The sequence below is a fragment of the Chiloscyllium plagiosum genome, chromosome 26, assembly GCF_004010195.1.
Source record: "Chiloscyllium plagiosum isolate BGI_BamShark_2017 chromosome 26, ASM401019v2, whole genome shotgun sequence".
Taxonomy (NCBI): Eukaryota; Metazoa; Chordata; class Chondrichthyes; order Orectolobiformes; family Hemiscylliidae; genus Chiloscyllium; species Chiloscyllium plagiosum.
In genome coordinates this window covers 43,944,135-43,971,486 of record NC_057735.1, presented here as the reverse complement: position 1 = coordinate 43,971,486, position 27,352 = coordinate 43,944,135, and the positions used below count along the sequence as shown (strand labels likewise).

Below are 27,352 nucleotides of genomic sequence, written 5' to 3'. Positions count from 1 at the left end.
CTTCTCCCCCCAGGCCCACTCCATACCCCAGTCCCGCTCCATACCCCAGCCCCGCTCCGTATCCCAGTCCCATTTCGTATCCCAGTCCCACTCCGTATCCCAGGCCCACTCCGTACCAAAGTCCCACTTCGTATCCCAGTCCCGCTCCGTATCCCAGTCCCACTACGTATTCCAGTCCTGCTCCGTATCCCAGTCCCACTCTGTACCACAGTCCCGCTCCCTATCCCAGTCCCACTCCATATCCCAGTCCCGCTCCGTATCCCAGTCCCACTCTGTATCCCAGTCCCACTCTGTACCACAGCCTGACTGACCCAGCCCTTAATTTCACCTCATCTCATGCTAAAGTGGCCACCAATTAACAAAGATACAGATTGAAATTTATTTGGGTGTAGAAGGCTGAGCATGTGATATTGGATAACATTTGAGTGCATTGCATCTGTACTTGGGGCTAAATGAATGGACCTCTTGGAGCAAAAACATTCTGGTTGTTATCTATTGACATACTGGTGTTCACTCTTCTTTGAATAGATTTCATGATTGATTGATAAGGAGAGTCAATTGATCTGTTATGGAAAGTATGCGGTAAGCTGGAGAGGGTTCCAAAAAACTTCACCAGGGTGTTGCCAGGAATGGAGGGTTTGAGACTGGGACTTTTTTCACTGGAGTATAGGAGGTTGAGAGGTGATCTTTTTGTGGTTTATAAAATCATGAGGTGTATTGATAAGGTAAACAGCAAAGGTCTTTTCCCCAGGCTTGTGGAGTTCAGAACAAGGAGGCATATTTTTAAGGTGAGAGGGGAAAGACTTAAAAGGGACCTGAGGGGCAGGAGAGGGTGGTTCGGTTGTGGAATGAACTGCAAGAGAAAGTGCTCAATGCAGGTACAGTTACGACATCTAAAAGACAATTGGATAAATACATGAATAGAAAAGGTTTGGAGGAATATGGGTCAGGAGCAGGCAGGTGGGCAGGACGGGTTTAGTTTGGGATTCTGGTCAGCACTGTCTGGTTGGAACGAAGGGTCAGTTTCAGTGCTGTATGACTCAATGATTCTGTGAATTTTTAAATGGCTCATCAATTTTAACGGCCTGAATGGCTACTCCTGCTCCTAATCTTGTGCATATGTAATGTTTATCGTCGAGGTGGGTGTGGGTGAAATGGGTGTGGGTGAGGTGGGTGTTGGGGTGGCTGTGGGTGAGGTGGGTATGGGTATGGGTGAGGTAGGTATGGGTGAGGTGAGTGGGTGAGGAGGGTGTGGGTGTGGGTGAGGTGGGTGTGGGTGAGGAGGGTATGGGTGAGGTGGGTGGAGTGGGTATGGGTGAATATGTTTCATCTTCCTTTTCAGTTTATGTGAGTTTAGCACTGCATTCATGTTTAGAGCTGACCCTACCCCATTTGCCATGAGCTTGGATCCTGACTGTCGGGTGAGCTCATAGCAACATCTGATTTTCTTTTAAAACTGTCTAAACACCTAGCGTTTGATTTTCCACTGGAACGCTCCCAAAAATGAACGAGAAAATGTTCTGAAGTGAAGGCTCTGGAGAATAACGTGCTGTGCAAATTCAACTATCGTAAAGGGGAACAGATGTGTTGGCCAGTTTCCAGGAGCAGCCTTTTCTAGGGCTGGGTGCAATGTTCATCTTTCCTTGTTTGTTGTTGATTGGTAGGGCTGAGTATTCACTGTGTGAGGTGACAATCCATGGTTAACCATTGGTTGGAAGCCATGGTCCACTCCAATAGTTAGCTCTGCAGGCTGAAGTGTTATTTTAATTCTTTCATGTTGATGTGGGTATCACTGGTGAGGACAATATTTTCTGCCCATCCTAAACTGCTGGTGAACTGAGGCAGTGAAGATGTATGTCAGCTAGATCAAGTAAGGATGGCAGATTTCCTTCCCTGAAGGACCCAGCTAGGTTTATGCAATGATAGTTTCATCACTGAAACTAGCTTTCAATTCCAGATTTTATTTCATCGAGGGCTGAAGGGCCTGTACTGCGCTGTGTTCTATTATTTTAATAGGAGATTCAAATCTATATTTATAGAGGCATAGAATCCCTACAGTGTGGAATATTTGGCCCATCAAGTCCACACCGACCCTCCAAAGAGCGTCGCACTCAGACTCACCCCCTACTGCCATTCTATCACTGTAACCCTGCATTTCCCATGACTAATCCACTTAACCGGCACATCTTTGGACTGTGGCAGGAAAGCAGAGCACCTGGTAGAAACCCATGCAGATACGGGGAGAATGTGCAAATACCATACAGACAGTCTCCCGAGGCTGGAATTGAACCGGGGTCCCTGGTGCTGTGAGGCAGCAGTGCTAACCACTGAGCCACCATGCTACCCTCACAGCATTAGCTGGGCTTCTGGATTACTCGTCCAGTGACATTACCACTTTTCAATTTTCTTACAAATCCTGCACTCTCTGTATTTCCTGCATGTCCTCTTTAAAAACTGCTTCCCATTGTTAGTGCAACTTCAAAACATTGACTGATTATTATTTGTCTGTCACTCCCAACTTCGAATGGGTCTTTTGAGAGCTCTTAAATTCTCCTGTTCCTTTGCTATAGGTGAGAGCGTGGTCAGTAAGGGTTAACAGAAGGCTGGAGAGAGAATGCAGATTAACTGGTGGATTAAGTAATAGCAACGTGGAGACTGGCATCAACATGAAGTGGGTGGGGACAGGTGGAGAATCTCTCACAGCAGCATAAAAGGCCAGTCATCACTTGTATTTGCACTTTCTTTCCTTTAGAAAGGAAAGTGCTGAGCGATGTTCGATGTAGGGCCTACATTTTAAGTTGTGTGAGGGCTGTCCTCACTGAGCAAGTGATGGATAACTGTTTAACCTGTTGAGCTCCACGGTTTAATGTAACTGAGAGACTGCTGATGTTTGACAGCTTCCCAGTGTGGCTGGAGGCATTTGTGAATTGTTTCAAAGTGAAAGTCTGGACTGAAAGATCGAATATTTACACAAAATCTTCTGTACTGTCTTTGTTGGATTGTTTTCTGTTGTGTCGTGATTCAGCTTGGGGTTCCTTTTAATTTCTCCATCCCCCTACTTTTCTTATCTTTCCCTTACAATTTATCCGAAAATTGTAGTGCTGATTTTGCTAGACTGCAGCTCTATTGCTGACACTCATTCACTCCAAACACTTACACTCACATTAAAGATCGCTGGTAAATAGCATTGAATTGGCAAGAGCAAAAACCTTGATGCATTTATCAATAAATCTTTCTCTAATTCGGGATCACTTACAGAGTCATAGAGATGTACAGCATGGAAACAGACCCTTCGGTCCAACCCGTCCATGCCAACCAGATATCCCAACCCAATCTAGTCCCACCTGCCAGCACCCGGCCCATATCCCTCCAAACCCTTCCTATTCATATACCCATCCAGATGCCTTTTAAATGTTGCAAATGTACCAGCCTCTGGCAGTTCATTCCATACACGTACCACCATCTGCGTGAAAACGTTGCCCCTTAGGTCTCTTTTATATCTTTCCCCTCTCACCCTAAACCTATGCCCTCTAGTTCTGGACTCCCCAACACCAGGGAAAAGACTCTATAAGGTCACCCCTCAGTCTCTGACGCTCCAGGGAAAACAGCCCCAGCCTGTTCAGCATCTCCCGTAGCTCAGTTCCTCCAACCCTGGCAACATCCTTGCAAATCTTTTCTGAACCCTTTCAAGTTTCACAACATCTTTCTGATAGGAAGGAGACCAGAATTGCACACAATATTCCAACAATGGTCTAACTAATGTCCTGTACAGCCACAACATGACCTCCCAACTCCTGTACTCAAAACTCTGACCAATAAAGGAAAGCATACCAAATGCCTTTTTCACTATCCTATCTACCTGCGACTCCACTTTCAAGGAGCTATGAACCTGCACTCCAAGGTCTAGTTGTTCAGCAACACTCCCTAGGACCTTACCATTAAGTGTATAAGTCCTGCTAAGATTTGCTTTCCCAAAATGCAGCACCTCGCATTTATCTGAATTAAACTCCATCTGCCACTTCTCAGCCTATTGGCCCATCTGGTCAAGATCCTGTTGTAATCTGGAGGTAACCCTCTTCGTTGTCCACTACACCTCCAAGTTTGGTGTCATCTGCAAACCTACTAACTGTACCTCTTATGCTCGCATCCAAATCATTTATGTAATTGACAAAAAGTAGAGGGCCCAGCACCGATCCTTGTGGCACTCCACTGGTCACAGGCCTCCTGTCTGAAAAACAACCCTCCACCAGCACCCTCTGTCTTCTACCTTTAAGCCAGTTCTGTATCCAAATGGCTAGTTCTCTCTTTATTCCATGAGATCTAACCTTGCTAATCAGTCTCCCATGGGGAACCTTGTCGAATGCCTTACTGAAGTCCATATAGATCACATCTACCGCTTTGCCCTCATCAATCTTCTTTGTTACTTCTTCAAAAAACTCAATCAAGTTTGTGAGACATGATTTCCCAAGCACAAAATCATGTTGACTATCCCTAATCAGTCCTTGCCTTTCCAAATACATTTACTTCCTGTCCCTCAGGATTCCCTTCAACAACTTGCCCACCACCGAGGTCAGGCTCAACGGTCTATAGTTCCTGGCTTGTCCTTACCACCCTTCTTAAACAGTGGCACCGTGTTATCCAACCTCCAGTCTTCCGGCACCTTACCTGTGACTATCTATGATACAAATATCTCAGCAAGAGGCCCAGCAATCACTTCCCTAGCTTCCCACAGAGTTCTCGGGTACACCTGATTAGGTCCTGGGGATTTATCCACCTTTAACCGTTTCAAGACATCTAGCACTTCCTCCTCTGTAATCCGGACATTTTGCAAGATGTCACCATCTATTTTCCCTCCAGTCTATATCTTCCATATCCTTTTCCACAGTAAATCCTGATGCAAAATACTCATTTAGTATCTCCCCCATTTCAGCGGCTCCACACAAAGGCCGCCTTGCTGATCTTTGAGGGGCCCTATTCTCTCCCTAGTTACCCTTTTGTCCTTAATGTATTTGTAAAAACCCTTTGGATTCTCCTTAATTCTATTTGCCATTCTCCTTGCTCCCCAGGTCTGGGATTTGATTCCATGTGAAAGTACAGAGTCATGTAAAACCTGACCTTTGCGACCTTTGGCCTAAAAAACTTACTGTCTCATTTATTTTACCTAAAAGCTGATTCCAGTTTAAATAACTACACTGAGGCTGGTATCCCATCACTAAGTCACCCGTTATTTACATGTGCACTGTACATGGGCTCCGATCAGTCCCTACACTGAGGAGACTCTCTCAATCTCCTGTTTATATCTGTCAGCCAGGGCTCCCTTGTTAACAACCCCAATCAGGGATCTCATAGTCAAAGAGATCCACTTGGTTCTGGTTCCAGTCACTCTACCAGTCTTTCAAGGAGGAAAGGCCAATCATCTCAAGCTATAATTTCTCCAATCCCATCAAACACCTCAATTCATTATTCATTCAAAATTGTAGCAGACTGAAGCCTCTCAATGGTAGGTAAGGATGTCCAAAGGTCGAAGGCCAGGAGGTCTGCCTTACAGCTGAGATCAGAAACTGACCCAAGATGCCTGAGTCCTCTCGGATTGGGCCATGGAGAATGTCTGGAGCATTGGGCTATTCTGTTGTTGAACTGTGCTGTTCCTCACCACCACACCACCAGGACTGTTTGCAGGCACTAACCCACTTGTCTCGTTTCATTCCTTTTGCAGTGTGAAGCCATTCGCCCAACCATCATACCCCATTCAGCCAGCAGTACCACCATCCATCGCAAGTGAGTACAGCCTGAGCCATATGTGTTAAGGTGCAGAGTCTCGAAGCCAGATTTGTCCCAGCAAGCAGGTTCGGAAGATTTCATCCATGTTCCTTGTGTGCACAATTTTCTGAAGAGTTCAATCTCATTCTCATCCTGTACTCTGAATCTATTGGTCTATACATTTTAGGATGGGTTGGGTGCAGAATACAAATGTGGGATAAATTTAAACCATTTGGATGTTGAACAAATGTCATTGGGTTGGAATACAAAGAGGGAAGAAATTATATTATGTGCAACTTCAGCTAGAGACTAGATTGCTAGTTGGGTTCAGAAAAGATTCACCAGGATATTGCCAGGGTTGGAGAGTTTGTGTTTTAGGGAAAGGCTGAATACGCTGGGGCTATTTTCTCTCTCCTGTCAGAGGCTGAAGGGGTCACCTGATAGGGGTTTATAAAATCATGAAGGGGCATGGATAGGTTAAATGGCCAAGGTAGGGATAGGGGAGTCCAAAACTAGAGGGGCATAGGTTTTGGGCGAGAGGGGAAAGAATAAATGGGACCTAAGGGGCAACCTTTTCACACAGAGGGTGGTGCGTGTATGGAATGAACTGCCAGAGAAAGAGAGAGAGAAGGTGGTGGAGGCTGGTACAAAGACAACATTTACAAGGCATCTGGATGGATACATGAATAGGAAGGCTTTAGAGGAATGGACCAAGTGCTGGCAAATGGGACTAGATTAGTTTAGAATATTTGGTCGGCGTGGATGAGTTGGATCCAAGGGGTCTATTTTCGTGCTGTATATCTCTGTTACTCTATGACTCTATTGAGATCTGGAAGCTGCCCTTCAGGGAGGTATGTTGGCCATTGGTATGACAGACCCGAGGCGACGTTCCCCAGTTGAGTGATTCAAATGAGAAACTCCACATTGTCAGGCACCTGGCTGAGGGGGGATCAACTGTCTCCCCTTCTTCAATCACCCAACCCTTCCGTTGGTCACCAGGTTGCTTTATGAAGGATTCTGTCCCTTGTGGGGGCCTTTGTCCCAGACCAAATTAATTTATCTTTTCAAAAGAGCCGATGTAACCAGGCTTCTGTGAGTTTTAAAAGTGAGTTTATTTGCAAGAAGAAATAATAATGCAACATGCAAACACATAGACTAGTAATGAGAAGTCAGCCCAAGGACCGATAAGATTCAAAAGGTCTTGGGTTTTGGTGAAATTTGTGTGGTTGCTTTTGAGATTTGATTTTACAGGTTGTTTGAAGTCCTTTGTCCTGGTTCCTTTCGACATTGTTTGGATGGAAGCTCTCATAGTGAGAGAGTTTCTGCACCTTTCCTTACCTACAGTGCAGAGGTGTTTGATGGTAGTACTCAAAGCTGTAGCCTTCACACCACACTAGCCCCCACATTTGGGCACCAAGCTACAAAACTGCCCAGCCCAGGGTTAAAGTTCACTCTTCAGCCTCTGCCTGTGTATTCTTGAAAGGGGAAAATGCAAATATTCTCTCACACAGACTGTGGTCATTTTTCCCCCCTTATTAGATGCTTACAGGAAATTACAGTTCAGTTTCTGCTTTTGTCATATCAACTGTTGTGACTTTCCAACATTCCTCTCCAGACAGCCACAGATTTACATACACTGTCATTTTGGCTGCAATCTCAACAAAATATTGCAAGTTAAATGTTTAATATATCTGTAGGTGACCCAGGTTCATGATCCATGGTGTGACACCTTGGAAGGGATGGAATGTAGATTAACCACAATGTTACCAGACTAACTAAGCTGGGTCAATTGTAAGTGTCAAAACCAAGATGTTTCGTTGTGATGAGAATTACAAGTCGAAGGTGGGTAAATGTGGTCAAGAAAGAGATCAGCCATGATCCATTTGACTGTCACAAAAAAAGGCTTAATGTTTGCAAGGAGATGCAAAATGGGACCTGGGTGTTTATTTGGGTCTTGCATCTGCTTCCAGTGGGGAATTGATTAAACAAATGATTTGAGTGTGTTTGAGCCCATAATGGGCATGGAGAAGGTTCCTGTGCACAGGAATAGTGGGGTTTTGAAGCTAGAGGGCCCATGAACCTTGCAGGTCCCGATAGCAGCAGGACAAGGTAAATAACACAGACACTGCCCCAAGAAGATGAAGGCCCCTTTCACAAACTCTGATAAGAAGTAGAGAGAGAACAGCCAGCTAACTCCCTCGGGTTGGGCCTGGGTTCTGGGACCCCCCCCCAGCTGCTGACTTTAGGCTTTACCTCTTCCCAAACCAACATGAAGGGCAGTTTCTTGGGTCTTGGCACTCCTCCCATCACAGTCAGTTTCCTAACTTTACCCTTAACAAAGCTCTTAGCGACATTAATTGTCTGTCTACCTTGGAGGGTCAAGATTTCCCAGGCTCTGAGACCATGTCAGCCTGAACAGCCAATGTCAGGAAAAAATACAGAAATTGCTGGAAAAGCTCAGCAGGTCTGGCAGCATCTGTGAAGAGAAGCCAGAGTTAACGTTTTGGTCTGGTGATTCTTCCTTGATAGTGTCAGAAACACTATTCTGATACTGACCACCAGCAGGAGCCAATATGTGCTGTATTCATCCCCTCAGCCTTAGTTTCCAATCTCTAGGGAACCAGAAAACACCACAAGGTTTTGGTATTGACCAGCCCTCCAGGATGTCCTGCGATCCAGTCCTTTTGGAGGTGACAGTGAGAGAGCTTACCTCTAACGGTGTTACAGCACCACCTATTTCAAAGCACCAGCACTGTTGCATTCTCAAAGACACGGGAATAGATGAATTGATCATGGACAACAAGAAAATTGCTGCTGTTGGGCCTTCCAAATATGTTTTCTACCTAAATAATTCATTCACAGGATAGGGGTGTCGCTGGCTGGGCCAGCACTTATCGCCCTTGAGAAGGGGGTGGTGAGCTATCTTCGCAAACCACTGCAGTCCATGTGCTGTAGGTTGACCCATAATGCCCTTAGAGAGGAAATTCTAGGATTATGAGTCAGTGACACTGACGGAACAGCAATGTATTTCTAAGATCAGCTGTGAGTTTGGAGAAGAGACTTTGGGGCTGGCACTGTATCAGTGGTTAGCACTGCTGCCTCACAGTGCCAAGTTCCCAGGTTCGATTCCAGCCTTGGGTGACTGTGCGAAGTTTGCATGTTCTCCTGTGTCTGCGTGGGTTTCCCCTGGGTGCTCTGGTTTCCTCCCACAATCCAAAGATGTGCAGGTTAGGTGGACTGGCCATGCTAAGTTGCCCATAGTGTTCAGGGATGTGTAGGTTAGGTGCATTAGTCAGAGGTAAATATAGGGTCAGGGAACGGGTCTGGGTGGGTTACTCTTCGGAGGGTCGGTGTGGACATGTTGGGCCAAAGGGCCTGTTTCTACACTTTAGGGATCCTATATACTTCTATTAAAGTCAGGATGGTGTGTGGCTTGGAGGGGAACTTGCAGAGGGTGATGTTCCCATGTGTCTGCTGCCCTTGTCCTTCTAGGTGGAAGTGGTCATGCGTTTTGGAAGGTGTTGTCTAAGGAGCCTTAGTGCACTGCTGCTGTGTATCAAGTAGATGGTACACACTGCTGCCTTTCTGCATTGGTGATGGGCAGAGTGAATGTTGAAGATTTCTAAGGTCATTTGGAACGTGGCAAGAAAAGAAAGTTCTGCTCAACTGAAAGTTAACACTGAAACAATGTGGGGCTTAACTTCTTTGTTTTGTTTCTTCAGCAGGTTATGAACCGTTGGGCCCTCTCTCACCACCTGCGACTATCCCAGTGTGGCAGGACCGAACCATCGCCTCCACTAAACTCAGATTGCTGGAGTACTCTGCTTTTGTGGAGGTGCAGCGAGACCCAGACACGGTAGGCAGCCGCCTCTCAATCCCCCCCAAATTCTTCGATTACTGTATGTCGATAGGCAGAGCTTTTTTCTGGTTCTCTCACTGGAAGGAGGAGGTCACCGGTCCTTGTCAAAGGCACTCCCTCTACCCAGGTTGAGAGAAAGAGTGTGTTTCTATAGCACTGTTTCCAACCTCTGGATTCCTCAAACACAAACAGGCAATGGACTTCTTTGGAAGTAGCACAGTCGGAATGTACACAAGAACCCATAAACCGCAGTGTGACTATGAGCAGATTGTCTGTTTCTTACTGATGTGGGTTGAGCATTGAACATTGGCTGGGACCCAAAGGGAAGAGGTCCCCAGCCATTTATCCACAGAGATCTTTTACAGTGAGCTGAGAGATCAGACAGAGCCTTGGAAACATGACACTGTCACTGCCTCACTAGATTGGCAGCCTCGAGGCTGTGTTCAGTCTCAGCCTCCTCACTTCGGGGTGAGAGGGTTGCTCACTGAGCCATTACTGCGATCTTAATATCCTGCCTCTCATACACTCACTCACTCACTCTGTCCCACTCTCACACACAGCAATAGTGCCCCGACACACACACACACACACACAGAGCGACACTGTCCCTGACTTGAGCTCAGTGGCCTTGACCCAGATCCTCCCTGTCCTCACCCACTCTCAAACTAATGCCTCAAATTATTATCCTGTCCCGAGTACTGTGTTGGGGGATGTAGAGCAATACAGATGTACAGCATGGAAACAGACTCTACAGTCCAACTCGTTCATGCCAACCAGATATCCTAAATTAATCTAGTCCCATTTGTCAGCATTTGGCCCATATCCCTCTAAATCCTTCCTATTCATACACACATCCAGATGCCTTTTAAATGTTGTAATTGTACAGCCTCCCCCACTTTCTCTGGCACCTCATTCCATACACACACCACCCTCTGTGAGCAAATGTTGCCCCTTAGGTCCCTTTTAATCTTTCTCCTCTCACTCTAAAACTGTGCCATCTAGTTTTGGACTCCCCCATCCCAGGGAAAAGACTTATCCATGCCCCTCATGATTTTTTAGACCTCTATAAGGTCACCCCTCAGCCTCTAACATTCCAGGGAAAACAGCCCCTCCCTATAGATGAAACCCTCCAACCCTGGAAAGATCCTTATAAATCTTTTCTGAACCCTTTGAACTTGCACAACATCCTTCCTATAGCAGGGGGACTAGAATGGCACACAATATTCCAAAAGTAGCCTAATCAATGTCCTGTACAGCTGCAACATGACCTCCCAACACCTATACTCAATGCTCTGACTAATAACGGAAAGCATACCAAACGCCTTCTTCACTGTCCTATCTACCTGCGACTCCACTTTCAAGGAGCTATGAACCTGCGCTCCAAGGTCTCTTCTTTCAGCAACACCCCCCCCAAAGACCTTACCATTAAGTGGATCAGTCCTGCCCTGATTTGCCTTTCCAAAATGCAGCACCTCACATTTATCTAAATTAAACTCCATCTGTCACTCCTCAGCCCATTGGCCCATCTGATCAACATCTCATCGTACGCTGAGGTAACCTTCTTCGCTGTCCATTACACCTCCAATTTTAGAGTCACCTGCAAACTTAATTACTGTACCTCCTAAGTTCACATCCAAATCCTTTATATAAATGACAAAAAGTAGTGAACCCAGCACCAATCCTTGTGGCACTCCACTGGTCACAGGCGTCCAGTCTGAAAAACCCTCCCCCACCACCTTCTACCTTTTAGGCCAGTTCTGTATCCAAATGTTCTCCTTGTATTCCATGTGTCTAACCATGCTAACCAGTCCACCATGAGGAACTTGTCGAATGCCTTGCTGAAGTCCATACAGATCATGTCTACCACTCTGCCCTCATCAATCACCTTTGTTACTTTTTTTAAAAACTCAAATCAAGTTAGTAAGACATGATTTCCCACGCAACTTGATTGAATTGAAATGCTTGTACAGTGCTTATGTACTTTCCTGAATGCTCCTGATTTTTTGTTACATACTGAACATCCTTTTGAAAATTCTCCCTGAAACAAGAATTTGCCTTTGAATTCTGCTGGGAATTAGCTGTGAAATTCACCAAGGCCCACTATGCTTCGGATGACCCACTACTCTCGACCTGACTGTTCTTTCTCAATGTTTCCTGAAGAAGGGCCTGTGCCCGAAATGTCGAATCTCCTGTTCCCTGGATGCTGCCTGACCTGCTGCGCTGTTCCAGCGATAAAGTTTCAACTTTGATCTCCAGCATCTGCAGACCTCACTTTCTCCTGTTCTTTCTCAGTGTCATGTCTGTGTACCTGCTTTCAGTTTGTGTGCAAGCAGAACTTCACCCTGCTTTATCTCAAAACCCAACCTTAATTAGTATTTCCAACCTTGATTTTGCCACCATTTATCTCCAGTTTCTTCCTCCCATTTCTTGAGTTGCAGAAACTCTTGAGACTATTTTGTACCTGTACAATGTAAAAAGACAAATGAGCATTAGAGAGAATGACTTTCACATAAGTGGCACCTTCTGACCACCCCAAAACACTTTGCTGTGAAAGACATTTTTCAAAAGTGTAATCATTGCAGTCACGCAGGAAGATGCAGTATTATGATTTTGTGGATTTAAGAAGTATACAGTATTCTGTCCTGTTTTTTTTTGTATGAAAAATGGTTGAGAAAGAGGTGCCGAGCAGTCTGCTCCAAAGCAGTGAGGCCTTGCAGTTTTTTGTCCTAAATTCACAACAGTAGAAGCAGCCTGAATGGGTGGAGTCAAACTCCCAAATAACCAGGATTTTTATTTTTAGTTTTCAGTGGCAGTTGCTGCTGGGCTCGGAAGCTGTTTTTCCTCTCTCTGTTACAGTTAAAAGCTGGGGTTCTGTTCCCACTGCTAGAATTACAAGTGAGACAATCTATTTTACTGTATTTGCCTTTTGCCAAGGCTATGCTTCTGGGATGTTACAATGTTGGAACAGTTACTGTGTATGAGTAAACTAATCTATTATGCTGTTACCTTTCCCAATAGAGTTAGGTTATTCCAATTTATTCTTTCTTTTGTTGTCTTTTAACTGTAGTGTGTGAGTACAGTGTGTTTTGCTTCAAGACTGGTAGTTTGACCAATCAAATTGCATCTGGAATGCACTTGCCTTTAAATAAGAAATATTTAGGGTCCAGGCTATCTCTTTGATATGTTTTGATCGGGTTTGGTCTAGTCAGTAACACCAGCACCCATTTGTACAGCAGTAAGATCAATGACCAGGGAATCTGGTTAAAGTACTGGTCCGGGGTTGAAATGTTGGCCAAGACATCTGGGAAAGCACTTTCTTTTTTAAGTAGAATCACAGGATGTGGACATCACTGGCTACGTCAACATATAGTGCTCATCCCGAGTTGCACTTATGAATATGGCTTGTACCACTCTGGGACCTTTTTATGTTTACCTGAGGGGAAAGTTTGAGGCTTTGGTTTAATCTGTCAGTCGCAAATATGTCTGCAAGTGTCTGGAGTGCCCCTGAGCCCAGGAGCCTCCAATTCAGGCATGTGGGTTCGCTGAATGAGCCACAACGGAATGGAGGTCAAGGTGGTCTTTGGCAGGAAGTGATGAAGTAACTCACTTCCTTTCTTTGTTTGCAGTATAACAAGCACCTCTTCGTTCACATTGGTCAGACAAACCCATCCTACAGCGACCCATTACTGGAAGCCGTGGATATCCGTCAGATCTACGACAAATTCCCAGAGAAAAAGGGCGGGTTGAAGGAGTTGTTTGAGAAAGGACCACAGAACGCCTTCTTCTTAGTAAAGTTCTGGGTAAGGCTTCCCTTCCTTCTCACCCTCTGTCTCTGTTTGTGTGGACTGTATGGTTGCTGTTACCTTCTGATCTGTTGATCTTATGGACTCAAAGTGACACTTGGTTGGTGTTGTGGACCTGAACAACCCTGTTTTAATCAGTTTTGGTTGGGTGGGGGGTGGTGTCAGTTACCTCAGTTGGCTACAGCTGACACATGTGGTGAAAAATAAAGCCATAGTGTGGGTTCAGTCTCTATCCCAGCTGTGGTAGTTTAGAAAGGCCTGCCTCCTCATTTTACTCTACGTTTGTGAAGTGGCTCACCTCAAGCTGTACATAACTATTTATCACTCTGCAGAGGGATGCCTTTATCGTCTATGGCTCCTTTCTTAACATCTGTAGAATTCCTATAGTGTGGAACAACGCTTTTCGGCCCATTGAGTCCACAATGACCCTCCGAAAAGCATGTACCCAGACCCACACCATCCCTGTAACCCTGCATTTCCCAAGGTTAACCCACCTAGCCTGCACGTCTGTTGGCACAATGGGCAATTTAGCTTGGCCAATTCACCTGACCTGCACATCATTGGACTGTGGCAGGAAACTAGAGCACCTGGGGGAAACCCACGTAGACACAGGGAGAATGTGGAAATTCCACACAGACATTCGCCAGAGGGCGGAATCAAACCTGTGTCCCTGGCACTGTGAGGCAGCAGTGCTAACCACTGAGCCGCCTGATTTCAGTTGGGTTCGTGCTGACATGAAACATCACTGGGCAAAGGAACAGCATGAATTAGCAACAACAATTTGTATTTAATTAGTGCCTTTTACATGGTGCAACATTGCAGGAAGCTCCACTAAAGCGTAATTCATCAAACTTAGCACTGAATTCCCACCCTGCTTCCCGAGTAACTCTCTTCCTGCTGTCAGCAATAGATCTAGAATCATTTTCAGATTGTGAATCAAGCCCCCAGCAATGTAACAATGAGGTTACAATGTCTGGCATCTGCGGGTGAAGTGTTAGTGACCGAGACAATGGAGGAAACCTCATTGCTTCTTGCCAAAGACCACCTTGACAGGAATATCAGACGGTGGCAGTGAAAATCTGACCCAATCCTCCTTCAGTTTTTGGCTTTAACAAGGGACTGAGTTATATTCCCAAGGTGTGTTTGATATTTTCATATTGAAATGAGGCTGCATGCCTCAAATTTAATTCAAGTGCCTGGGCTAGAACTTGCCAGGGCACAAGAACCTGGTAGCTAAAGTCATGTGAAAGAGACCAGCCTTTCCAACAATACTTCTGGGCCTAGAGAAGCAATAATCTTGCAGGTTCCCAAAGCTAACCTGCCTTTCTTCTGATCAATCTCTCTGTCTGTCTCTCTTACTCTCTGACCATCCAGAAAATCATAACCCACTTTGCCACCAAACCCCAGAAATTTTTTTTATCAACAGCCTGTCATCTCGCCAACCCACCACCACTTTCCACTCCTCAACCAATATGGCGTCGCCCTGACCCACAATCCCTCCCTCCCTCCTCCCAGAATAGAGCCTGGTGCAATCGTTTGATTTATTTATTTATTGTCGCACGTATCTTGTTACAAGATACGGTGAAAAATATTATACAGTGTCACCAGTCTCCAGCCCCATCTTTAAACACAGAAGAAAGACCAAAATGAAGAACATAAACGCAGAAAAGTGAAGAAATAACGGAAGTTCCAACTTTGTAATCCTATATCAGTCAGGCCCTCAATCTCTGGCTGCCAGTTGGGAAATGGAGCAAAAGGATTTGAAAGTGGTCGAAAACCAAAAGAATCTCTGGGGGACCCACATCCATGGGTTGTCCTACCTTTTCCTATAAATGTAAGGATCAAGGTGGAATGTTCTGTTGTACTATGTTCAGTATATCAACAGGTGGCGCTCATGTGTAAGCTTGCAGACTGAAACACTGGCGATAGCAAATAAACAGATTAGTCCCACTTTGTAGGAGCTCATGTGTTGCAACCTCATCTCAGCCTCTCTAAAGACTTATCAAAGATCAAATTCCACTGCTCAAGAAGGAAGGAAGAGAGGAAAAATTGAAACTACAGGCCAGTCAACCTGATGCCAGTAGTAAGAAAGGAATTATAATCCACTATTGAGGACACAGTAACAGGGAACTTGGAAAACTGTAAAGGATTCAGCATAGACATTGACTTATAGAAGGAAAATTGCTTATGACAAATCTATGAAAATTTTTTTGCATTTGTAACCTGTTTCCCTAACTGTGGAATGCAACCAGTTTGTTCCTTAAAACTGATCTCTTTTATCAAAAGTGTTCACCACCTTTCATCATATCTTCCTCACATGGTTCGGTGTCAAACTTTGTTTGGAAACGGTCCTGTGAAAGATGCTGGGGCAGTGAAAGTGCTGTCTGAATGGGAGTTGTTGTTGGTGTTATCCTGTGCCTCTGTCTCCTCAGGCGGACCTTAACAGCAACATCCAGGATGGGCCAGGAGCTTTCTACGGAGTCAGCAGCCAGTACACCAGCTCTGAGAACATGACCATCACCTGCTCCACTAAAGTCTGCTCTTTTGGAAAACAAGTCGTGGAGAAAGTGGAGGTGAGCGGCTATTCGAGCATAAAAACAACACCCAAGAAATGAGTTAAAGGGAAGCAGTGTGTTCTTAGAGACGTGAGGGGATGGTGAGGTTGAGGAGCAGGACTTCTTTGTTTTACACGTCTGGATCACTGGGTCCTCCAGTGACCGTCAGACACAGCATTGTCTCCTCATTGAGAACTACAAACCTTACCTTATTCTGTCCAAGGTGCTGCTGCCTCCCCCCACCCCACTATTGTACAGGAGCAATATACCATCTCCATTTCCAATAACAACCATTGACAGACCCTCTCTTCGGGAGATTACCGTTGTTCCCAGTAAGGGGTAACTCTGTGGTGTTGGCTGGCTGGACAAAGAGGGAAGAAATTAAACAAAACCCCTTTAAGTGCGACCAGAAGCATTGTTTGGTGATGATGATACTGGTCTGATAATCGAGCCAGTTTCTTCAGGGATGATGTGTCACTCTGCAGATCAACAGCAGCTTTCTGTGTAAAATTCAGTCCCCTCCAGTGCAAGTGCTTCAACAAAGGCTAATTAATCATCAAGATTAGGTTAGATTACTTAAAGTGTGGAAACAGGTCCTTTGGCCCAACAAGTCCACACCGACCCGCCGAACAGCAACCCACCCAGACCCATTCCCCTACATTTACCCCTTCACCTAACACCACGGGCAATTTAGCATGGCCAATTCACCTAACCTGCACATTTTTGAATTGTGGGAGGAAACCGGAGCACCCGGAGGAAACTCACGCAGACACGGGGAGAATGTGCAAACTCCACACAGACAGTCGCCTGAGGCAGGAATTGAACCCGGGTCTCTAGCGCTGTGAGGCAGCAGTGTTAACCACTGTGCCACCGTGCGGCCTGTTGTGGGACCAAACCAGATCCTGCATCCTTCAGATATGATTTACTGTTTCTTACACTACAGGTAGATCTCAGCTTCATAGAATCACCGGTTCTATAATGCTTTGTGTCTTCTGTTTCCTGTTGCTCCACAGACAGAATATGCCAGGCTGGAGAATGGAAGGTTTGTGTATCGGATCCACCGCTCCCCAATGTGTGAATACATGATCAACTTCATCCACAAACTCAAGCATTTACCAGAGAAGTACATGATGAACAGTGTGCTAGAGAACTTCACTATCCTGCAGGTATGCACCAGTCTGGTCATCTGCACCCACACCACTCATTCACTGCCACCAACCCTTCGTATTAGTATTAATATAACTTAGTGGTACCAATGAGGGAAAACGCCCACACAAAGTCTTTGACAGATGCAAGTCTTGTTGAACAGGGTGGGTTTATTATCTAATACTAAACAGCAAGTTATAACAGCGTGACATGAAAATCTCTTATAAGACCACCGGCTAAACTCGAGAGTAAGTACATATCACTGTTTAGCTACATGGAACTTACTACTGTATATAGAATACTGGAACTCTATCTAACTCCTCCTAGAAAGGTCCTCTTTCTCCCAATGGGTCAGAGCTTATCTTGTGATGCCAATTAACTCTTTCAGGTACTAACATGCACACAAACAAATACCTGATCTGTGAATGCAGGAGATGGAGACTGCAGTGGTCAAGCCTGCAACATTATGACTGAATGAGCTTACCCCCACTTCCCCAAATAATAGTCATAGAGTCATAGAGTTGTACAGCACGGAAATAGACCCTTCAGTCCAACTCGTCCATGCCCACCAGATATCCCAACCTAATCTAGTCCCACTTGTCAGCATCCCTCCAAACCGTTCCTATTCACATAACCATCCAGATGTCTTTTAAATTTTGAAATTGTACTGGCCTCCACCACTTCCTCTGGCAGGCCATTCCTCACACACTATCCTCTGTGTGGAAAAAGTTGCCCCTTAGGTCTCTTTTATTTCTTTCCCCTCTCACCCTAAACCTATGCCCTCTAGTTCTGGACTCCCCCACCCCAGGGAAAATACCTTGTCTATTTACCTTATCCATGCCCCTCATAATTTTATAAACCTCTATAAGGTCACCCCCTCAGCCTCCAATGCTCCCGGAAAAACAGCCCCAGACTATTCAACCTCTCCCTGTAGCTCAAATCCTCCAACCCTGGCAACATCCTTGTAAATGTTTTCTGAACCCTTTGAACTTTCACAACATCCTTCCTATAGCAGGGAGACCAGAATTGCACACAATATTCCAACAGTGGCCTAACCAATGTCCTGTACAGCCACAACATGACCTCCCAACTCCTGTACTCAATACTCTGACCAATAAAGGAAAGCATACCAAACGCCTTCTTCACTATCCTATCTACCTGCGACTCCACTTTCAAGGAGCTATGAACTTGCACTCCAAGGTCTAGTTGTTCAGCAACACTCCCTAGGACCTTACCATTAAGTGTATAAGTCCTGCTAAAATTTGCTTTCCCAAAATGCAGCATCTCGCATTTATCTAAATTAAACTCCATCTGCCACTCCTCAGCCCATTGGCCCATCAGTCCAGATCCTGTTGTAATCTGAGGTAACCTTCTTCACTGTCCACTACACCTCCAATTTTGGTGTCATCTTCAAACTTACTAATGTGTCCCAACTTGTGAACACCTCGTCGATGGTGTATTCAACATGGTGTCCAGACATAAACTCACATCCCCTATCCCTCACACACTAATATTATTTCAGGAATTAAAATATTACACTGCATGAATCTGCTTGGTAAAACCACTCCTTTTTGAAAAAAAAAGTCATTACTGAGATCAGGGGTTTCCACCTGACCTGTCCCTTTTAAATCAAAGCACCACAATGTTATGGCTTATTCATTATGGCTGATTTCTCTCGTGGGTCAATGGCTGACCCTTTGCATGAAAGAGGCCATTCAGCCCCAAAACTAACTCATCCAACCAGAAAGAATCTACAATTGCATTTTGTATTCAAATGTTATTTCTGGGATTTTTCACCTCATTACTATCAACATCCTAGAGGTGTTACCATTGAACAGAAACTGAACTGGTTTGGCCTTATAAATACAGTGACTACAAGAGCGGGTCAGAGACTAGGGAACACAGCAGTGAATAACTCCCCTCTTGCCTCCCCAGAGTCTGTTCACTGTCTATTAGGCACAAGTCAGGAGTGTCATGGAATACTCCTCACTTGCCTGGAAAAAGACGTCATTTCTAGAAGTTTCTACAGTGGTCTTTGTCCTATTCTAATGCTCCCTGCTACCTCAGGCCGCTGGCTTCCGGCTCTTCCTGAATTGCCTCAAGGGCTTAAATATCTACCTTGGGTGGTAATGTTCAGGACCAGAAAAGTTCAGATTCGGGTCTGCCATTGATAACTTGCTGGGTTCTGTTTTGCTGGTCAATACCATAAACAACCTGAGACTGTCACATTCAGATTGGAGTTGATCCTCGATGTCCTTTAAACCATCCAGTAAATCCCCAGTATCCGCCAAATTGCAAATTTGCCTATCCCTGCCAAAATTTAAGTAACGACAAAATTCAACATTTGCGGGCAAAATCTGCAATTTTTAATCTATTTTAAAATGAGCTCCGCACGGATGTATTTCATCACTCATGGGAGTCCTCAGAAATGGAACCCTGTGGATACAGAGCAATGACTGTAATATTGTCTAAGGAAAGCATACCAAACGCCTTCTTCACTATCCTATCTACCTGCGACTCCACTTTCAAGGAGCTATGAACCTGCACTCCAAGGTCTAGTTGTTCAGCAACACTCCCTAGGAAGTTACCATGAAGTGTATAAGTCTTGCTAAAATTTGCTTTCCCAAAATGCAGCATCTCGCATTTATCTGAATTTAACTCCATCTGCCACTCCTCAGCCCATTGGCCCATCTGATCAAGATCCCGTTGTAATCTGAGGTAACCTTCTGACCTGAACCATTTTTTACATATAATGTCACTTTCTCACGTGCTCTTCTTCAAACTCTCCGAAGGAGAAATGTTTTGATAACACAAAATAATGACCAGACTGCACTTGCCATTATCACACAGCTTAAGCCAAACAGAATTTGACCCTTTAGCCCAAGGCTGGGTTTCCATGTAATTCCATTATCTCAATGATGCGTCCTACTGAGGTCAAATGAATGAAGTTGGTGTAGCAGCAATGAGTGTGAATAATCAGTGTCAAATCTAGGGACAGGATGTTAAAGATTTATGTAAGTTATAGAGGTTTATAAAATCATAAGGGAGGGATAGGTAAGGTAGACAGCAAGGGTCTTTTCCTGAAGGTGGGTGAGTTCAAAACAAGGGGGCATATTTTTAAGATGAAAGAAAGTTTTAAAAAGGTAATCAGGGGCAACTTTTTCACCCAGAGAGGGGTTCGTGTGCGGCAGAGGAATTGGTGAATGTAGGTACAATCATAACATTTAAAAGATATTTGGACAGGTACATGAATAGGGAAGGTTTGGAGGGATATGGGCCAAATGCAGGCAATGGAATTAGTTTAGTTTGGGAACATGGTTCAGCACGGACTGGTTGGACTGAAGGGTCTGTTTCTGTGCTGTATGACTGTCGGTGTAAGTTGTTGTTGAACATGGCTAATCAGTTGATGACTGTTTCCCTCTGGCACTTGACCTTGATGTTCCACCCTTCACCTTTGCCCCTGTTCCTGGTCCATTCTCTGACTCCAAGGTGATGCTGGGAAGGTGCTGTGAGGTGACTTTTGTGCTGCACAACTGCGTTTCAGCTCAAGCTCTCCCCTCTCTCTCTTTTTTTTTTGCCAGGTTGTGACCAACCGGGACACCCAGGAGACCCTGCTGTGTATAGCGTTTGTATTTGAGGTGTCGACAAGCGAACATGGTGCACAACATCACGTTTACCGGCTGGTGAAGGACTAGGAGCTCACCCCCCACCCCCCCAAAACCTCCCCTACACAGTGGGTGCTACTGCCTGCCATTAATCTACACACCTTGGTGCCTGCTCATTTTTACCAAACGCAAAAAAAATCTATTTTTCACAGAAATACAGATATTTTTACATTCGAACAAATGTAAAAAAAAATGCAAAAAAAAAAGAACTGTTGTGAAGTCAAAAGAACAATATACTGCACTACTTCTGTGAGGGTCATGTATGTGTGTGTGTGTGTTTTAATTTCCTCTCTCCAGAACTCGAGCTCAGTGAGAGGTAATGGTACGGTTTTTCTTCCTTTTTTTAAAAAAGAGAATAATATTTACACTTCAGGGATAGTAAGCATTGGATAAGGATCACTTTCAGAAAGTAATTGTTAATGGGGGCTTGTACGTAGGAACGTTGCCTTCTTACCATAGTTTGTTGGAGGGAGGGGTACAGAGAGTAAAACGCCTCCATTTTGTTTGCTTCTGATCACAAAATGACGGCCGCGCCTTTGTAGTCATTGCCATCCGTCAAGGTGCTTGGTGGAAGTTTGATATCATCACCCCTTCAATTTCTCAAAACAATTCTTTATGGGTGATGGGAGGGCAGGTGACTTGTGTCAAAGTTCCAGGATAATGGGAGTTAATTAGAAGGCTCCCTTCCCAGTTTGCACTTCTCCTTTCTGACAGACCTGATTACATAATAGAAGGTAGACATAATGGGTTTAAAAGATGTGCTGGTTAAAGTGGAGGCTGGCATTATAAAGGGCAGGTTTCCACCGGTGCCCCATTTCCCTTCAGGTTTCAATTTCACGTGAAACTAGTGACTTGCTTTTCCCCCCCAGGTATGTTCTCGCCTCCAGTATTTGTAAGGTTAGAATGCAAAAGTAGGACAGCTTTTCCCCATCTGATACTCCCCTTCTGAGGGCACTGGCTCAGTTCCATAGACAATAGCTGCCCCCTTGTAGCTGAATTACATGATCATTGTTCATTTGTGCTTCTACAGTGTGAACATGGGCACAGTTTCAACCATAGTGGAACTGCAAATCCAGTTTAGAGATTATGATCAGTTCTCCGCAAAGCAGTTCGACTCTTTATGATGGCAGGTCCTGACTTTGGGTATATGAAAGCAAACTAATGAAGTGCAGGAAAGATGTATATATTACCTGCCTCAGTTTTGGCCAGTATTCTCAAAGCAAACAGAGATAAGGCACCTCCAGCTGAGTGAGTTTGTCTGTAGTAGCTAAAAAGAGGCTACTGTTCTGAACTACTGTGACTGGTCCTGCCCTTACCCTGGAGTTCAAAAACTTTTCATGTCAGAAGATACACAGTCGAAACACTCTCTTCTGGATTACTTACTGTGATGATTCAACCAGTGAAAGATAGAAAGGGCCTACATTTATATAGTGTCTTTTATAGCTTTCGAATCCCAATGCACTAAAGTACTTTTGAAGTGCAGTGCCTGTTGTAGTGTATTGAATGTGGCAGCCGATGTGCACACTGCAAATTTGATAAATAGCAAAGTGATACTGAGCAGATCATCTATTGAGTTGGCAGGTCGGCAGATCATGCTGATTGGGGCTCTGTTGGCAGTGGGTATGGTGGATTGGTGTTTGGGCTGAGTTGCAAAAGACTGAAGAGGTGCCTTCTGAATGCCACTAAATGGCTGTACTACACCCTAGAGATTCCAGTTGACTGTAGGGGTTGTTGGAGTGTGATAAAGGATCTGTTCTATCCAATGTCTTCCCCTTGTATTGTTGCAGGGGAACAGGTTCGAACATTGTTGTATTTGAAAAGATGGTAAGAGGGGCTTGTAATGTACTGACCTTTAAGGCTGGAGACTACACTGGAACGTGGGTAGGTAATGGAGATGGGGACAAGTGAAAGGAAACAGGAATTTCAGGAACTATCTGCCGTGTCTCCCACCTTCATCTCCAAACAGCCTCAGTTCCTAACAGGGAGGGAGGCAGGAAGATGAGTAGAGTCTGAGGAGGAGGTTACAGTCCTGACTCAACGGCTTCATTCTAATCAATGGGATAGTGTGTGGGGATTGTTGATTGGTGGAAAGAGGCCATGTTTGAATGCAACGGTTAACACTGTGTTGTCTGGTATGTTTTGGCTGAGGAGAAAGTGTCTTTCCTGCTCCACTTCCTTCCCACGTTTTCAAATCCCATTGGAGAAAGTACCTGGGGGATTAAGTCAGCTTACTCCTGGTATCTGAATCAAAAGGACCCATGATCGGTGTTCAGGGGTTACACAGCTGATTGATTAGACCGTTGCATCAAGGGTGACTTCTGAAAGTCGGTTTTCGCCAGCTGGGCCCAGTCCTTCCCTCAACTTTCAGCAACTGTCAGTGTCTACTTGATCTAACTCTTCCTTCGTTGTGCCCCTTCACTAACCATAACTGCTGCTTTGTGCACCTTTGTGATTGGGGGTGGATTGTGGTAGGAGATTGGAGTATTGTATTTCTGCATGTTCTTAAGAGTTCTTTAGTATAGAGATTGGGTTTTAAGATGCATGTTGCTGACCACATCCAGTCCCACCTGTCTGAACCCAGAATAACAGAGACCGCCAGCCGTCCACTTTTGTCACTTCCCCTCTTCCCCTTTACGACTAATACAATATAATGCAGTGGCCATGACTGTAACAGAGTGAAATAGGAGCTGTGCAATCAAAGATGTTGTTGAAGTCAGAGATATAGGACATCTCCAGAGTTATTCCCATTTAGTGGTGACAACCTCTACTTCCCCATTCGTTTCAGAAATGGAAGTTAGGGTCATGCTCAAGACTACCCTTTTGTTTTCTTTTGGGATGATTTTAGCAGCAACCATTTTCAGTTGGCACTCCATTGTACCCCTCCCCCCAACTTTCCCTGCCATGAGTTCAGCCAATCATGATGGCCTGGCCTTTTGTATAGAAAGTAGCTGATACTGAGCATGTGAGGATTTTCAGGAGTCACTTTAGGAGCTGACATGAAGATATTAAAGGAATATAGAGTTTGCTCCCCTCTCACCTGTAGTAACATCAATAATAAATGCCGCCATTTTTGGATGAGTCACTCTGTCAGTGTCATTCAGTAGCTTCCCTGAAGATCCCATGCAGTTTAGTTGATGGTTACATTATGACTAGTGGGCCCAAGTTTCAGTCACTGCACTGTGCTGTTGTGCCAACCAGCCTCAGCAAAAGGGATAGTGAGCTTGCCACGATGCCATGGTTAGGGAGCTTCTGTTTGAAATCCCATCACAGTGTGTTGGTGGGTAAAGGCAGAATGAGAATAGAACCACAGTTGCCTGTGATAGTTTATCATCATTCAGTGGCTCAGGTCACATGTGAGGAAAATGGGCACGGGGTCATGTGAGTTTGCGCGCTGTATTCCAGGGGGAAAAAAAAAATCAGTACCTTCAGAAACAGGGGAAAAAAATTGGAGACAAGGGGAAGTAAAGTCAACCGTATTTTTAAGTCACTTTACCCACCCAGGCACTACTCAGAACAAATCCAAGAAACGGTAGCTCTCCCCTGCCCGAGGTTCGGCCCATACAAGCATCCATCTATTCTTCTCAGACTTGGCAAAGCCTCCCCCAACCCCCGAACACAAGCAACGTCCGTGAATGACTACCTCTGGAAACATGAGCATGAACAAAGCATCCCAGACAGCAGAAGGGACGGAAGCAGTTGAGAGTCTGTGTACTGGCAGAGAATTGGCTTGCTTTGTAATTTAATTTCTTTCACACCGGAATTAACATTTTCTTATTTTTAAGGATGTAACAAATAGTGGGAGTGGAGGAATTTTAGAAAAGTAGTGGGTTCTTTTCTATATATATATATTCTATATGTATATTATATATATGACATATAAAAGGCACTCAGAGACGATATTCAGGGCATTGTTGCATTTGAGTATCGAAACCTAATTTGTTAGTGATATCACCTAGCACTTAACTCTGCTGTAAATATCATGTACACAATATTTCTTATTGTGGTTGTGCTACCACATTCACATTTACTCCAGTTATTAAAGCCTTTTTGTTAGCCTGGACAGTCAGTATGCTGTTCCTTCCTGTAATATACTCCAGTTTTTGTTTCGCGTTTTTGTAAGGAAATAGGTACATTTATATCTCAAAGTACTTCAGATCCATGTCTCGGGAAGAGGGGCTCAAGCCCAACATGCAAAGCCTGGGTGAAAGTCTTTCTGAATTGGCAGCTGTAAAGAATCTAGAGTTGGTTAGCCTTTTTTTTTGGGAGACCTCTCTGGTTTCTGCTGAGCACTAAGTTTCTGCTTGTTTGCCTGGCCGTATTACTCAGGACAGTCAGAGGATGTCCAGGCAATTGGAAACTCCCATCACAGAGAGAGTGGGGAGCCTGGTCAAAGTCCAATCCTTTGGAGAACACTCTCAGCCTCTTCAGTTTAGGAACTACAGGCCCCAGTCGAAAGTGCAAGGTTGATATTGCACCCAGAATCTGACTGAGTACATGATTCAGTAGCAACACAGTAGAATCCATCCAAGAGCTCGGATTCATCGATTCCCATGCTGCCCGTTCCTCTGGAAACTTGGCATCTCTGTTTAATGTCCACCGTGCTCAAGGTTAACTGTTCAATACCGTGAAATCAAGAAACAGGGAATAGCTCCCTCCTCAAAATGTGTTGCTCAATCCCTACTCCTTTTGAAAACAACCCTATAAAATATTTAATATGAAAAGGATGGATGGAGGTAAGGACTCATCTGGCCACTGTATGTAGTGACATTGAGAGATTGGCAATTTCACTGGAAATACAATGGCATTTGAAATGTCATTGCACATAATGGCCTGAAACATTTCTACCATGGGGTCTCTCTCTCTCTCTCTGGCTTCAGGTGATTGGAAATTATTCAACCCTTGGTTTTCTGCAAGTGCTGTGCTTCTCTTTAATATTTAAAATCAGGACAACAGGATATGTCAATAGGATTTTTTTTGTAGATATATATTTTGAAGAATCTTTGTAATACTACCTGTGAAGGCTGACAAAAAGGACACTCTGTTTTGGAAAAAAAAAATGTCCTTCTTGATCATTGTATTGTATAGGAACATTACCTCCTTGGCCAATAGCAATGGACTGTTTGTTTTCATGATTATTTCCTCTCATGATATTAGGGTGCACAGGCAAAACGTGACTATCTTTAACTCCCAGTATCGTGCTCCACATTCTAGCACGGGGCTTGAGTTCACAAAGGCATGAGTCCATACCAAGTCTGGACAAGCAGAGTGGGGTCACCGTGTCATGGGATGTGGGGGATGTAGTTTGTCATTGTAAGCTTTCTCAGTGGGTCGCACTTGTCTGTGAATTGCTTTCTCCAGAAATTATTCGTTGCAAAATTTGTGGAACCAGTTTTACAAATTCGCTGCAGAATAACAGCACACAAAATTGCAGCAATTCTGTTTTCATGCACTTGTTGAATTTGCATGCATTTAAGTTTGTTAATTCCTCCTGAGAAAAACCAGAATTTTTGTATGTTTTGCAACACTAGCAAGAAAACGAGCGGACCGGATCAATCCTCATCACTTTCAACTTCTTAGAATTCCTCGCTATTCCTTGTCAAGTTCTAAATATAATGGAAGACATTGTCTTTGCTCTCCTCCTCACATCCTCATCGGGATGGGGCCTGGACTCATCAAACTGGATCTGAACTGAGCCCCATGCAATCCTGGGCATCTTGCCGAGAACCCCAAAGCCATCTCTTTCTCCTATTTGCACCTAGAGCTTTAATTAGCTGGAAATCTGTGGGCAGAGGTTGGGAAAATGTAGCCTTTCAACAAGTGTGAATTAAACTGCCAAGCAGTGTTAGGATCAACAGCTTGAGCTATGTGTGGGGGCATAGCCGTAACCGTTAAGTATGATTCCTAATAACATCCATCTGACCCATAAAGGACAAAAAAACTTAGATCACTCCAATCAGTGCCTTTTCTTTACTAAACATTTAAAAATGGAGTTCTTCTGTCCTCAGTATTCCTTCCTTTCACCTCCTACACAGTCTTTACAACCTAATCTTCATTAGATCTGATCATTATATACAATGTCGAGCTACTCATTTCAAATACATTGTCTTCCATGACACCTTGTCCATTCGCTATAGCTTTTCCACAACTGATTTTCAACAAGGTGCCTTTGTAATTGAGCGAAGGGGCGTTTCCAGCCAAGCTGAGCCCTGCCACCTTTGTACAGCAATCCCAAAAACCCAATCCCGGTGGGAAAACTAAGAGGAGTTCAGCATAAGCAACAAAGTGAGACCCACTGTTGTAAGACTTAGCTGAAGGAGTAAAAATAAAGGCTTTAAGAAACATTTGTATTGTTATGGTAACCGTGAAGGACTTTAACATGCAGGTACTTACAAAAACAAGGGTCAGTGCCCTTTAATGGCAACCCCGAAATTGTGTATTCTTGATGAAGTACAGTACATTTTTGTTTTTATTCCTTAAACCATATTTTGTCACATGGTGGAAAGGTAATTTGAAACAGTAAAGATGTGTTAATGTGTGATGATATTGTTTTTATGTATAATATTT

At 44.5% G+C, this 27,352-nt stretch overlaps 1 protein-coding gene across 1 annotated transcript in view; it reads left to right on the top strand.

Moving 5' to 3' along the window:
* The window catches only part of LOC122563303 (transcriptional enhancer factor TEF-5-like), a 160,048-nt gene extending 133,234 nt beyond the window's left edge, over nt 1-26,814 (top strand). Inside the window, exons 7-12 of the mRNA XM_043717018.1 lie at nt 5,717-5,778; nt 9,486-9,616; nt 13,246-13,419; nt 15,855-15,995; nt 16,991-17,143; nt 20,705-26,814. Of these exons, the coding sequence (XP_043572953.1) occupies nt 5,717-5,778; nt 9,486-9,616; nt 13,246-13,419; nt 15,855-15,995; nt 16,991-17,143; nt 20,705-20,818 (775 nt within the window). The 3' untranslated portion in view covers nt 20,819-26,814. The remainder of the gene's footprint in view (nt 1-5,716; nt 5,779-9,485; nt 9,617-13,245; nt 13,420-15,854; nt 15,996-16,990; nt 17,144-20,704) is intronic.
* The last annotated feature ends 538 nt before the right edge of the window (nt 26,815-27,352 follow it).